The sequence below is a fragment of the Protopterus annectens genome, chromosome 1.part1 (genome assembly GCF_019279795.1).
Source record: "Protopterus annectens isolate FY-2018-M chromosome 1.part1, PAN1.0, whole genome shotgun sequence".
Taxonomy (NCBI): Eukaryota; Metazoa; Chordata; order Ceratodontiformes; family Protopteridae; genus Protopterus; species Protopterus annectens.
The window spans coordinates 31,075,165-31,090,532 of NC_056726.1; the positions used below are offsets into that span (position 1 = coordinate 31,075,165).

Here is a 15,368-nt window from a genome sequence, read left to right on the forward strand (position 1 = left end):
AGTCTCTGGGAGACATATATCTCTCTCCAACATGATCTGTTAATGTTACAAGCTAGGCTGTGATCCCTAGAGTGAGTGACACATGAGCTATTTGACTTGCGGATGTGCAAACCTCCATTAGGGCAGGATTGCAGATTGCCCTACAGGCCAGGGACAAGTCACCCTTCAGCAACCTATAAGATACAGAGTAAAGTGACAGGGCTTTCACCCTGTCCACGTAGGTCATGGTTTGGAGTCCCTGTATTTTCTTAGTGAGAATTTATTTATTTATTTTACATTTGTTGACCGGGATAGTCTGACTGGATACATGTCCATTTTCAAAAGAGGGCCGGGGAGAAAAGCTCCACACTATAATGTGATATATACAATGCAACAGACGGCCAATTTATAGAATACAAGACTCACACTATTTATACCTAGCTGCTGTAGGTGTCTGGTGAAGTACATGAAAAAGGGTGCATTATACTCTATTACTGGTCTGATGACGGTCAAGTATAGTGGAGTTATAACATCCCTTGACATGGATCCTTTGCCCCTGTTTATGAGGTTCACTATATAGAAGCCTTTCCTTACCATTGTAGAAACATGGTGGTCAAAGTTCAGATTGCTATCAACCTGTGTTCCCAAGCCTCGGACCACTGGGTTGGAACTCAGGGGGTGCTGTCAATATTGTAATTTGTAGGGAATTCAGATTTGCTAAAGGGAATAATAATTCAATTTTTTGAATTTAGATTTAGACCATGGCTTTGGCACCAATCATTTGTTTGCGTTAGCCCATCTTGTAATATGTTGACATCATCAGGGGACTCAGTGATTGCTCCCAGTTTGCAATCGTCAGCAAACTTGGTGACCAAAGGCCATCTACTTTGGCCTGGACTTCTGAGAAATAGATGCCAAACAGTAATGGGCTCAGCACAGACCTCTATGGTACTCCACTGGTGATGGGTCTACTGGTGGAGCTGCAGTCACCAATTTTGACAGAGTGTGTTCTTTCATTGAGCCAATTGGTTACCCATCTAGTAATGTAAGGGTCAGTCCCTATCTGGGAGCGTTTCTCAATTATGTCAGAGTAGGGAACTGTGTTGAAAGCTTATGTGCACTGTCTTACCTTCATCCATAGTTTTGGTGACATTCTCAAATAAGTCTGCCAGGTTTAATAAGAATGATCTACCTTTAGCAAACCAAACTGGGTTGGGTCCATCATTTGGAGGTCACCTATGTGCTTGTTGATAACGTTCATGATAATTCTTTCCCTGGCCTTGCAACTGAATCTGGTTAGATTTATGGGTCTTTAGCTCCCAGGGTCAGTTGATGACTCCCCTTTGTGCAGAGGATTACTGTTGCTGTTCTCCATTTTGCAGGGACATAGCCAGTTCTCAAGCTATGATTAAAGAGACACCAAGTGGGTCTACTAGGTCTTTTTCTAGATAGTTTAGTAAACAACCTGGGATATTATCTGGTTCCAACTAAAGGCAGTGTCTTTGGCCTTGATGAGCGCAGAGATTACCTGTTCTCTACAGATACTAGGCAAAAGGCTGGCGTTGTGTATGCTTTGGGATATGGTAGGTGGGGATAGGGGGTGAAGTTTGCACTAAATCTGCCAATTAGCAGGTTGGTGATATCTTCCAGTGTGGTATGAGTGATCCTATCTACAACCAGTTCGGCACATAGCTGGGCATTCACTTTTAGACTTAAGATGTAGTTAAAGAATGCCTTATATTTATCCTTGGTTAGGGATGCAATTTTATTTTCATAATTTGCTTTAGAAGACTTTACAAGATTTCTGATTTTGTAGTTTAGGCTTAGGAGAGAACTCTTCTTCTGCAGAGCAAGATCCCTCTTACTTTTGGATAACAGTTTTTTCATGTTGTTATATAATCTGTTTATAATTGCAGTCCACCATGGTGAATTGTTTTTACAGGAAGACATAGTTTTGATCCAGTCAGGTACAGCAATGTTTATGCAGTCGCTTCAGTGCTTGTACAAGGCATTTGCGTAAACTTTTGCTTTAAGATTAATATGACTGTATTGCCGAATCAGTTAGTTCTGATCTGCAGTTAGTTTTCCATTTTTCTAAACCTGGCTAAGTCACATGGATCTTTAATGTCACAAACTAAATTTGTGCTTTTCTATCCTAAAACAGTTCTCACCAACCTCAACAATAACCACAATTTGACTCCCTCGAGATCCTCTCATTCATTAAACAAAAATACACTTTTTAGTTGATTCTGATGTAATTGAGAAGAAGTTGTCTACAAAACTTCTTCGAGTTATGCTTGACAATCATCTAAAATCGACCTTGATATACCGACATTTGTGACAAAAGACAATAAGACATTGGGAAAACTATGTAAAAGCAAATCACTCCTTGTAGATAACATGAGAACAGCTATAGAAAGGTCATATCTCTTCCCATTTTTAGCACAAACTCTAAGCTCTCTTTATATAAATATATACACTATATATAGCTGTACTTAAATGTAACAAAAAGCTCAAATGCTGATGTAGCAAATGCTGACACTTAAAAATTGACATTCACAACACTGACAGCTCACCACACATGCTCCAAGCCAAATCATTCCAGCAAGACTTATTTGAACAACTGCAGAGCATGCCTTTTGCTTATGTAACATGCAAGTGTTTGTATGAGAGTGACACTGGCACCATAATATAAATAGCCTATAGCATCACGGGTCCCGATTCATTACTGCACCTCTTACTTATAGGGGGCAAGTCTGTTTAAAACCGTTATTGTTATTACAAGCATCATTAACAAAATGATTATAAAATTACTGGATGAAGTAGTTAGAGTGGCTGCCTAATATGGCTTGTTAATACAGTTCAGTTCCCACATGGGTTTTTTTTTTTTGTATACAGTTTACATTTTGACTTGTGTTTGTGTGTCCATTTGCGAGGGGCTTCCATTTCCCCATACCTCAAAACATGCATGCTGGTAAATTTCCTGTGCTTAGTTTTGCTCATAGACATATAAGTAGTAGCACATGTATGCATCCTTTGATGGCTTGGTATCCTTTCCAGAATTGGTTTCTGTCTTATGGTCACTTAGTGCTGGAAAAAGTTTCTTCATCTACATTAAGTGCTAAACAACTCACATCTCTAGTAGTCTGGATAGACACAGGATCATAACTGTACAGACAATGAGCAAAAGAAGTTACTATTTATTTTGAAGATGACAGTGTAATCAACCTAAGAGTAAACAGCGCTGTCCAAACAAATAGAATTTGCTAGAATAACAATAGTAATGGGGTTTACATTTTGATGGGAATGGGGCTAACCCAAGAGCAAACAGTAGGAAACGTGGATGTAGACATGAATATGTAAACTGTATTAAAGAGATTACAGAATGTTCATCACACTTCTTATTGTAAATAGATAATGTTAACTAAACCTTTGGCTGTATTATGAAGAGTTGAGTACAAGAAAGCCAATATTTGCACATTTCTATACATACACAGAGTACTTCTCATAGTTATGAATACCATACAGGGACAAGAGTATCATGCCTATATAGAATATGTTTAGGAAGACCATGACAATGACTTAATGTGGAGATGCTAATGTATGAAAAAGGCAAAATAACTCTGCATGTAAACTGTGGAGAAAAGAAGTAAGTAAGAGGCACCTTTCTAAACCAATGTACTCTCAGGGAACACGTGTACTTTTGAGGACAGAAGGGCATCCCAGAAATAGATGGCATAGATGTCACCAGCAATCTGGAAGATTCACATGTGACATCAGTGCATATTTTTCTTACAGAGTTATTACCAGGACCTGGAGAAATCTGAACGTGAAACTGGGTAAATAAACATCAACAGATATGAAACTAAGGATGGGTGGGATATGGGGAAATAATTCCTGTAGCACAGATACTGTAAATCACTAACCTTCTTTAAACTTATTTACATGCTTATTCAGTACTCAGTGTTTTACTAACAAAAACAAAAAACATAGTTTTTTGAACTATAGATCTGTTATTTTGTTCAAAGAGAGAGTACACCTCCTTGGATTTACACATTTTAGGCATCAGCAGGGGATGTTAGATTCCATATCCCCACCTGTTAGGGCCTGCACTACCTAAACCATGTAGGATGAAAAGATATATTATGCTGCATTTCAGTGAATCTCAAACAAAAATTGCATATTATTAAAAAGATAAGCATGAATTCACATATTTATTGCATACAGAACATCGGACATCACAAAACCATAGCCTGCAAGAAGTTAACTAAAAGTGGAAACAAATATCCAGATCAGCTCATCAGGATACGATGAGAAATATAATACTTGAAACAAAAAGAACTCATCAGTTCTCCTATGCAATATGCATTCACAAGTAAATGTGTATGCTTCTTCTCGCCTGACTGGGTTGTCCTGTTGAAGCAACACAAAAGGTTTATAAGTAATTTTCTGCACCAGCTGCCCTGTTAGGAGATTGAATTTTTTTCTCATTTATTCTGTTCAAATCTGCCCTCTCATCAGTGTATAATTAAAAAGACGGAACACCCATTTCAGCAGTTCTGTTACTGCAATTAGTTGGCAAGAGCTGTTTCCTGATCCGAATGCTGCAAACACTCAGGTGTCACTTTTGCTAGCTAATCAGGTGCCCTGTCATCACAGAATAGAACATCAGTAAGTAGCTGTCAGAAACAATGACTACTCGAGTATCTTGCAAGAATTTTAAATTTACTTCCCTAAGTAGTCTTTATTCTCGGTGGAGTTAATTAAAAGCTAAGCTTTTATTGTTTGTAAACTTAATAATGGAATGCTGTATATTATGTTAATTTTCAGTTAAACATAATATATATAGTACCCTTAATTTTGTACCAAAAATCATTAATCATACTGGTGGAGGACTCATAAATATCTGACCAAGACCCCAAGAGAGACTAAAACATACTAAGTAAATAAATCTTGGTTAGTAATACTCATATGCATTGTTGTAGATTATCTGTGCACTGGTTATGAACAGTAAAATCCAACACACACTACAGTCATAGGAAATGGCAGAACCCATCCTCCTGGTAATACCTTTACTCACCTTCTTTTCTCCACACCGGGTCCCATCTGCTGCAGAATCGAGTTTTGAGCGACAGGATCCATCTAATGAACACCACAAAATCTGGCACACATTCTGTAAAAAAATAAATGTAATTGAATGTCAATTACATAAAAAATAGCAGCAAAATAAAGGTTTGATTTCATCAAACCTATAATGTATAGCTGTCTGCAGAGAACTAGGCAAACATTTCAAAATAGTAAACTTCAATTTAACTTTCTGAGTTGATATTTATTCACTAAATTCAATGCTTTTATTCCTTGAAAACGTATATCCCTAACCTCCTCTACAGTTCTGCTTTGTATACTGAAAAAAAAAAAGCTTTTCTGTACAAAATTCAGGTGGCTCACTGCTGCATTGATTTTTGTTACTGCCTTGCAGTGTTTGGTTCCACGGTTAGGTCCCCAGCTGGGGTCCTTTCTCTGGAGAAGGCTGCACATACTCGTGTTTGCATGCATTTTCATAAAAGGCTGCCTTATCCTCTTGCCTTCTCACATTCCAAACTTATGCATACAGGTAGACTGGCAATGCTCAAAACTTACCATAGATGTACGTGTGTGTGTGTGTGTGTGTGTGTGTGTGTGTGTGTGTGTGTGTGTGTGTGTGTGTGTGTGTGTGTGTGTGTGTGTGTGTGCGTGCGTGTGTGCCAGTGTCCTGCCATCATGTAAAGTTGTCCATACAGGGTTGTTTGTTACTTTATGCAATTTGTTTGGTACAATCAATTATGGTTACCTCCCAGTCTAAAATGGATGTCATGGGTATTTAAAATGGATGCCTTGGGTATTTAAAATGGAGCATACATTGGTCTCAGGAGCATGTAAATAGTGATAAAATGAGGAGTCACAAAACTTTTTTTTTTAATCTATGATTTGAATAATGGATGCTTAAACAGGACAGCCCAACTCAACATACTTTAATTATAGTCAACTTTAGATGATAGACAGAATAATTAAACAGCAACCACTGAAATGTTAATGATTAACTATGAGATCGTTCTTTGTCTATTACCAAAGCATGATGATTTGCTGCTAAAAATAAGATACCTCATTCTATAGTAACAACTAAAGGTAAAAAACTAGAACAATCTGTGAAAGCTATTAATCTAAATGTACTAAATGAAATGCATTCGCTGTTTTGCAACAAATATGAAACATGCTTAGACAGTGAAGCCAAGAAACTTTTATTGACTCTTCTGAACTACTACTTTTATCTGGAATAATACTCCATATGTCATTTGTAAATTACTTAGATCATTGCAGTTGTAGATTTGTGTGGTATGTGCAGGAATGCAAAAGTATGTCCTGAAAAAAATGGGTGGGAATCTTAAAACTAAACATTAAGTGCTGGGCCCTTTCACCTACCACACATCTGCTAAGTGAGATACTACTTCAGGAAACCCCGAAAAACTTAGCATTAGGCATGGAAAATAAGAGTATGCTAAAATGTCCAACATAGGAATAATATTTCAATATTGCAATAATGTAGCATTGTAATCTCGTACTATTGCAAGTAATTACAAGGACCGTCAGATGCCTACTTATATACATCTTTAACAAGACACACTAAGAAGTTTTTGTCGCCCTTTACAAGCACTTAACAGTGCTCTCCCAAACTGAGCAGGGTCATTCATGATGATCCTGATGTAGCTTTGTGTCGACCCATCCAGTCATCAAGACTAACCTTAAAGGTAGCCAAAGCACTACTTTGTTTGACCTGTAGTGGTGACTTATTCTATAGACTGGGAATACGTCTCCTTGGTGGGTCTTATTTATTTGTTATATACATACATACAGACAAATATTTGAAACACGGGCATTAAAAGGCCTTCTAGCTTGCCAATATACTTGTTCCCATAATAAGTGTCCACTCTGTTCTTAAAAATATCTAAACTAGTACTTGCTTTAATGTAATTTGGTAGTCTGTTCCAAGCATCGGCTGCTCTTTCAGAGAACCAATTAGTACACTTCTCATTCCTATAGTATCTTCTACATAGGTTGTCTGATGATTCTCTAGTACTTTTTCATAACCCCAAACATTCCCAGAGATAGTTGTCTCTAAATGCCCTAAATACTTGAATAAGATCTCCGCTAAGATATCTATAAGAGACTGTACAAGTTCATATATTTTAGTTTTTCATAATAACTTAAATTTTCACATCCATGGATGCCTTTGGTATACTTCTGCTGTACTCTTTCCAGTTTACTCATGACTGATTTTTTTATAGGGTTTCCATATTGTTATTCCATACTCAAGTTTGGGTCTAATGTAACTAACAAACAATGGCTTCATCATTTTTGATTTTCTAGACTTTAAAAATCTTTTTATACAACCTATAGTTCTATGACTATCATTAACCAATTGGTTGATATGATTAGAAAAACTCATAGCTGAATCTACCCATATACCGAGGTCCTTAAATGAGTCTTCAGTTTCAATCTCTGTGTGCTGTATTAAACATTCACCTTTCAATTTATGTCTCCCAAATCTCATATGCTTAGTTTTTGATGTATTTATCAGTATATTATTCTCCTGTGCCCAAATGGTCAATTTAGTCAAGTTATTTTGCGGACATGCCTTATCTATAACACATATAATCAGTTTACCCAATTTCAGGTCATCTGCATATAGACAGTAGAACACCTCAGATGAAAAAGTTAGGTCTGAAAGATACAATCTAAACATGTAAGTGCCTAGGACAGAGCCTTGTGGGACACCCTGACTGTAACCAAGGATTTCACCTGTCCATTTGCTGTACAATACCTGCCATGTCCTATTTGTAAACCATGCAGCTATCCATCTTATCAAGAGTACATCAATACCTAGTTGTACTAATTTATTGATCAGTATTTTGCATATGACCCTGTCAAATGCTGAAGTTAAATCTATATAAATTATATCATAGCACAATTTTCTGTAAGTATGGATGTTTGTAGATCCACTGGTTTTGCTAAGAAACAGAATGTTAAATAGGACTGAGTCTTTCACAGCTTGAAAAGTAAGACTCAAGTCACCTCACAGCAGCCTGCATGCTACTGAGTATAATGAGTGTTTTGCTAATCAGAGTAGTTGCAAGAGTTAATGCCTTTGACTTTCTTGGTAAGGCATCTTTGGGGCCTTTCTAGTTGAGCAATATGTTTTGATTTATATGTACCCAAAGGTCATCTTATTCAGTGATGGGAAGAGTACAATGCCAGGACAACTTCTTTGGATCTTCAAAACATTCTCTTGGAAGTTAACTGGGACCACATAGAAGGATTTCCTGACTATGGTGGAAACGTGATCAAATGAGAGACAATTGTCCTTGTAAGCTCCAAGACTTCTTAAGACCATATTTGCCTGAAAAGGAGTATCATTTAAAACATATAAACTGGAAACAAAATGTTCTAACTGTTGACCAGTTAGAATACTGACTCCCTTATCAAAACTCCAAGAGAAATCTGTAGTTCCTCAAGCACCTCACTGCCAACAAACTCCTGTCATAACTGCAACACAAATTTCATCCAAGTCATAGCACCATAATTATCCCTCTACATTTCACCAATACAATCAGTCATAGAAATGCAGGTCACTTAGTCTCACCCATCATCCTGACTTATCCAAAGCATTCGACACTGTCGGTCATCCTAAACTACTAACTGAACTCCCTCCAAGGCTATGCAATCCTGGTTCAATAGCTACATCAGCAACAGACAACAGGCTGTAAAATGTCACCATACCTTTTCAACTTTCCTTTCAGTCTCTGTAGGTCCCAAGGGTCGATTCTTGACTCCTGTCTGTTTAATATATTTATAAAAATACTTCTTCTTGAATACCAAACAAGCTACCATATGCAGAAAGCCAATGACTCCACCCTCCTCTGTTCTGCAACAAGTCTTACAAAACTCCAAACAAGCACCCTAGAATCCTTTTCTTGTGTTAAAACCTGGTTAACTGATGCAAGCCTGCGCTTAAAGCCTAAAAAAGGCAAATTAATAGCATTTGCATCCAAACAATTCTCTGCCTTCAACTACTCTTTTAATATTATATAGTCAATAACACTAGAATAGAAAAGGTAACCCACAGAAGTCTAGTAGGTGTAAACATCTGAAATCTGATCAACATATAAAATAAGTCATCAAAATAAAAATCCAAAATCTAGCACTTCTCTACCCATGAAATCTATACTAAACTAATTCAAAAAGGAGAATCATTGCCCAATCCTAACATCTTCCCACACTTCTTTATGTATCAGCCATATTTACAAACTTACAAAGTACACAGCAAACAAAGTGAGAGGCACGCTATAATAAATGTAGCAGAATCTGCTACAAACCTCTCAAGTATGACTCACAACTGTCTCACCATAAAACAAATACAGTGATTCAAACTATTATAGCACCTGTTATGCACAGCTAGTGACAGCCCATAATTTTATCAACAACCTTGATAATTGCCCCTCCCTAAAATATCCTTCAACTGCATTCAGGATGCAGATAATCATGCTCCAGTGGAGACAAATTTTGGCCACCACAAAGTTAAAGAGTGCTGTAGGAAAGGCTCTGTATTGAGTCATGTCACCAAACTTTGCAACAACTTACCACTTCCACTAAAACAAACAGACCAATTACAAGTCTTCAAACCCAAATTAAAATAACACATGACTGACTCCTGGCCATGCTCGTGCATGTCACCAAGATAATGTCAGATGCTCAAACCACTATCATGTCTATAAGACACCTTAAGTATGCATACCATAAGTTGGTTGCACAGCTGTACTATTTCAGCTCCATTTCTCCAAGAATTTCACCCTTTTTTCTACTATGTCCCCAAATAACCACTTTTCCTTCTTGTATCCCCCCCACCACCTCTCACACATTCCCTAAATTACCACTTTCCTTCTAGTATCTCCCCACCACCTCTCACACATTCCCTAAATTACCACTTTCCTTCTAGTATCTCCCCACCACCTCTCACACATTCCCTAAATTACCACTTTCCTTCTAGTATCTCCTCACCATCTCTCACACATTCCCTCTCTTCCTCTTATTTCCTCGACTCTACTCCTTTTCTTCAGTTCTGCAACATAGTTACACTAATGTTGTATAAACTGAACCCCACTCTCAAAGATCTTTATGCTAATATCATGCATCCTTAGAATGTTACATATTAGACCATTATTCTATACTGTATGTATTCTTAATGCAGTGTTTCATTAGAACCTTATGTATTATACTGTTATTGTACGTTGTCTCCATTTTAACTGTAGAGTTTTCCTTAGAACACTGTGTATTACAATGCTACTATTATGTATTTTTACTCTCAGTGTTTGAAGATTTTCTCCCAGGGCCTCAACTTGAAACAGGCTTTTCTTGCCCAATTGGAGTACCTTGCACAACAAAAAATAAATAAATAAACTAATATATATATATATATATATATATATATATATATATATATATATATATATATATAAAATCTCTCCTCTGTACAGTAATTTTATTTTTTTCTTCTTTGTGGCATGGGCTGGGGATGAAAAGGGTCTTCAAACAAGATTGCCTATCCAGTTATCAAAAAAAAAAAAAAATATATATATATATATATATATATATATATATATATATATATATATATAAATAAATAAATAAAGGAATGAATAAATAAATAAATAAATAAAATAGAGTAGACTATTGAGCCATGCTGTCAGTGGACAGAGGACTAAAGCTCATCACAGTACTTGGGGGTTAAATGGAGACTATTATAGCAGACCCTGAAAATATACTTATGAAGTATGTAGGGCGATAATCTTTAGTTAGATAGGCAGCTGAGATGTAGCTAGCTAATTTCATACCCAACTCTAAGCAAAAAGTAATAAATAAAAAAATACAAGTCCTTTATTTCCTCTAGTCTGCCATTCCTCTACTCTCTCCTTAGAAGCATTAAATTCTCAATGATTTTGGGTTTCTTGCCTCTAAATAGAGGAGCAAAACAAGTTTCAAGGCTTGAGAAAGAACCTCAGCACTTATGGTAAGGGCTGCAGTAAAAAAGCCTGTTTCTGTGATGCACATATTTGTAATTCAGGAAACACCTCATTATCAACTAATTTACTTGCCTCTGAATCAGTGTTAATTAGTGTCTGTACAGATCAACTCTTTCATGCAGTATTTAACACTTATGGCCGCTGGATCCTGTTGGCACAGTATCCTGCCATTCACTCTCAGTCTGTCACAGGGTCTATATTATAAGTTCGAAGTCTGAAAACTTTGAATCTGATATGGTTGACTCCATATGGGCGAAGTTTTCAAACATCGAACTTAAAATGTAAACAAAGTAAAAACAAAAAACCTACCTGAACACTCTATGCAGGGAGGCAAACCCCCTGCACCCCTCTATACCCCTTGCTACTTAAATATACCAACTCCGAGATCACAGTACATTGAAGTGAAGGGAAGAATTCCCTATGGCGATCTCCGTTGAAATGTTCGATGTTTGAAAACTTCACTCATATGATGTCGGTCATATGAGATTCACACACACACACACACACACACACACACACACACACACACACACACACACACACACACACACACACACACACACACACACACACACACACATTCATATGCACACACACACACACACGCACACGCGCACACACACACACATTCATACACACACACACACCACGTAACTTACCTTTCTCCAGTGTATCTTCCCATGTCTCTGTTCCTTACATTATAAATCACATGACCTTACAGTCAGTTAATCATGCCACTCATTAGACTGCTTGCTAGAGCTGGCAGTCTATTAACATTTTTATTGAGTCCATTAGTAGCTTAAATAATCACTTCATGGACTGTCACAAGCATTTGATTGTGACAGACACTAGAACTTCATACTTCTTGTTGTGTAAAAAAACACTAAGTACACAAACTGATTAGTCAGTGTAGTTGTTTAATACTCTTGTTCTCTGTGTAAAGAGTGCAGTGTTTGAAAATATATCATATTACATAATTTTTTAAAGGCTAAGCTAATATGCTATAGCTTCTGTTGGATGTGGATGGTGCAAGGATCGAATATATTTAAGTGCCTTTAAGGCATGTATTTAGAATCTCTCTGGTGTGTAGTGTTTTCTAGAATCCAAATACTTTTTTAAGTAAGTACCTTTAAAGCATCTATGAAGGGTCTCCATGGTGTCTAGCATTCCTCCTGGCCATGTCTTTTTGTAAGTGCAGTTAAGGCACGAGAGTTATTTCTGTTGCCTAGTGTTCCCTTCTGCCCACATCTCTTTTATAAGTATCATTAGTGGTGCTGCGGTAGCGTTGTTGCCTAACAATTAGACATTGCCCATTCGATTCTCAGTTAGAGCATTTTCTGTGTAGCAACATGCGTGAATGGGCATTCTTTCGTTGAAGGTTATGCGTTAGGCCCGGCAAGCCAGTACGTAAAAATCTACTGCCGATCATTAGCAGACCAGAGTTCCGCTGTGGCGACCTCTAACCGGGAAAAGCCGAAAGACACAAACAAACAAATTAAGGCATTAGCATTATTCTCTCCCCGGTGTCTAGTGTTCCCCTGCCAATGCCTTCTGCAAGTGCCATTATGGGACATTGTTTAATGCAATTCCTAGTGGCTAGTGTTTTTTCAAACATAAATGCCAAAAAGGCATGATTTTAAAGAGTTATCGCTAGTGTTAAGTTCAGGTCTTTAGAGTTCTACCTGTTGGCTTGTCCCTGCCTTCAACCTATGTCTGTAGAGTTTCCCTAGTGTTTAATGCCCCCCTGACCAATGTATTTAGAGATCTCCCTGATAATTAGTGGTTTCCCCAATACGGCAGGACTTTCTCGTTAGTTTAGGGGAGTGAGGCGGTATAACACCACCCCACCACTCACAGAAACACACATTCACCCATATTCACCCATTCACCCCTCAAACACACACAACTACTCTATCCACCATTTATTCCCTCTGTTGTGACATCCCAGGCAGACACACACTCACACTGACACATGCAGCACTACACCTACACCCCTCCAAATACTACCTTGCCATTAAACTGCCCAGCCCTTACCTGTACCAGGAAGGATGAACACAAGCTTTTAGCCATGTTTATTAACATGAGCAGCCAGGAGTGGATATGGTAACTTACACACCCAAGCATTTATCTGGGTAAGGGCTGCTTTATTTATGCATCTTGTACATTGATGTTTATACTTTTCTTGTATTATATGCTTCTTTATGTGAACTATATTCTATGATATACTTTTTATGATACTTATTCTACCCTCCCCATCACTCAAACCCCAGCCACCTCTTTATTTGTGGCATTAATTATTAATCTTATTTCATTTTCTCATATATACTTTCATATCTCCATATACTCCATACTGCAGGTAAAGATCTTTATCCCATTTATCTATCTGCCCTGATTCCTTTCTTTATATTTTCCACACATTATCATATTCATATCAATATTTCCAAATCATTTTCATTCACAAGTCTTTATAAACACAATCCAGAAAAAAATGTTTAAATGTTTTTTTCCCATAATACATACATTGCACATTTTCTTACTCGCCTTATATTTCATAGTTCCTTTAAATGGCAATTTGTCTAACATGATTCATTATAACAAATCTCCACTTCATAATTTTTTCTCTTACTACATCTTTGTTATCATCTACCTTTTCCCAAGGTTAACAATTTTCTCTAAATATTTTCTTACATCAACTTTTTACTTCTATTTTTGACTCACTCATTCCAATGTTCCATAAAGTTATTTTCATGGCATATTCTTTTTCTTCAGAATTTTCAATTTTTCTTTTCCTTTTCTTTTGACTTGTACTTATCCCAAGCTTTTTGTATTTCTCAAACAATAATATTCATATTACCATATATGCAGAGAGCTGTTAATCCAGAGTACAAATGTACTGAGGGTAAAAACACAACAGGAATTATTAAATTCAGTCCCTTATATTATTTGACATTATACAGTGTCCCTCTTTTTACTGGTATTAATCTTGATCCTTACAAAAAATGCCAATCATTTACTTTCCACTCAGTTTGGAAACACTTAAGTTAGCTACATTTCTCAGCACTTATGTATTCAACATGTATGCATTTTGTTTAAAGATAACTGGAGCACTTTCCACCACTCTGTTAATTTTCTTTTTTTTTTCAACATTTTTCTCCATTGTTCTATAACAATCTGCTGCTTTCCTGATCTTATGCCTAACTTATCAGTTTCAATCTTTATAAAGTCAATTCATGCAATCCATTTTACATTTCTGCCTATTCAATTACAGACCTACTTTCTCCATCACATCTTCTATATTTACTATCAGTTCCCTCATCAACACATTTTATTTATTTATTTATTTATTTATTATTAGAATTAACCACATGCATACATTAACAATAATGATTATATCACTCCTTATCAAACTTCCCATCTGCATCTTCCAACTTCAGTACAGCAGTTTGTAAGCATGTATACTTTCCAAATGTCCACGCTGCTTATTTCAAAATTTCCTTGCCTACACACATCTTGTGTCTAATAAACATATGACATTTTCATCCATCCCTTTGAATAATTCAAATGCAACCATTCTTCTAACATAATTTTTATTCCATTAATATTTAGTGAAACAATATTAATATCACATTTTGCCTTTTTCTCAACATCCTTAATCCATCTTTTGTTTTTCTTGGTCTTACCTACCTCCTATAAACCTCACTATTTATTTTTCAGATGCTGAACTTTGCTCCCCCTTCTTCTTCCTACTCAGTTTCCAGGACACCCTATTTAATTTCTACTACAATAGCTCTCCCTTCTTTCTTTATTTTGCTCCTTCTTTTCCACATTTTTTTTTTCGAGACCCTATTTTTTCTGACATATCTTCAATTCCTCCATTTCATCTTCACTGTTTCCCTTTTACTTTAAATGTTTTCTAATCCCTTCTTTGTTATGCTCTTGTACCTCTCTCTGTGGGTGTTCTTTGTTTTCACTGTGTCCCCTTTCTTCTGTAATTAATGGGCAGTCAGAGTAGAAATGGTTACCACTCCACTATGTTTACTTCTGAAAGCCAAGCTGCATAAAAGCCCTAAAAAGCTCTCACAAAAAATAAACAAAAGACACAACTAAAGCAATTAGGGGAGTCCCAAACATGCTGCCTGATCATGGATCATCTGGAATTAGTGCCCTTTTGCATCTTCTCTCACCTGGAGCGTTAAATCTCAACTAGCTCCTAAAAAGCAATTCTTGTTATTTCCAGTGACTGGCAATGGGCGTATTCAAACCTTAAAAGAAGAA

At 36.8% G+C, this 15,368-nt stretch overlaps 1 protein-coding gene across 1 annotated transcript in view; it reads right to left on the bottom strand.

Annotated features, from left to right (window-relative positions):
* The window catches only part of ADAMTS12 (ADAM metallopeptidase with thrombospondin type 1 motif 12), a 2,672,119-nt gene that overhangs the window by 1,404,772 nt on the left and 1,251,979 nt on the right, over positions 1-15,368 (bottom strand). Inside the window, exon 8 of the mRNA XM_044085381.1 lies at positions 5,060-5,152. Coding sequence (XP_043941316.1) covers positions 5,060-5,152 — 93 coding nt within the window. The remainder of the gene's footprint in view (positions 1-5,059; positions 5,153-15,368) is intronic.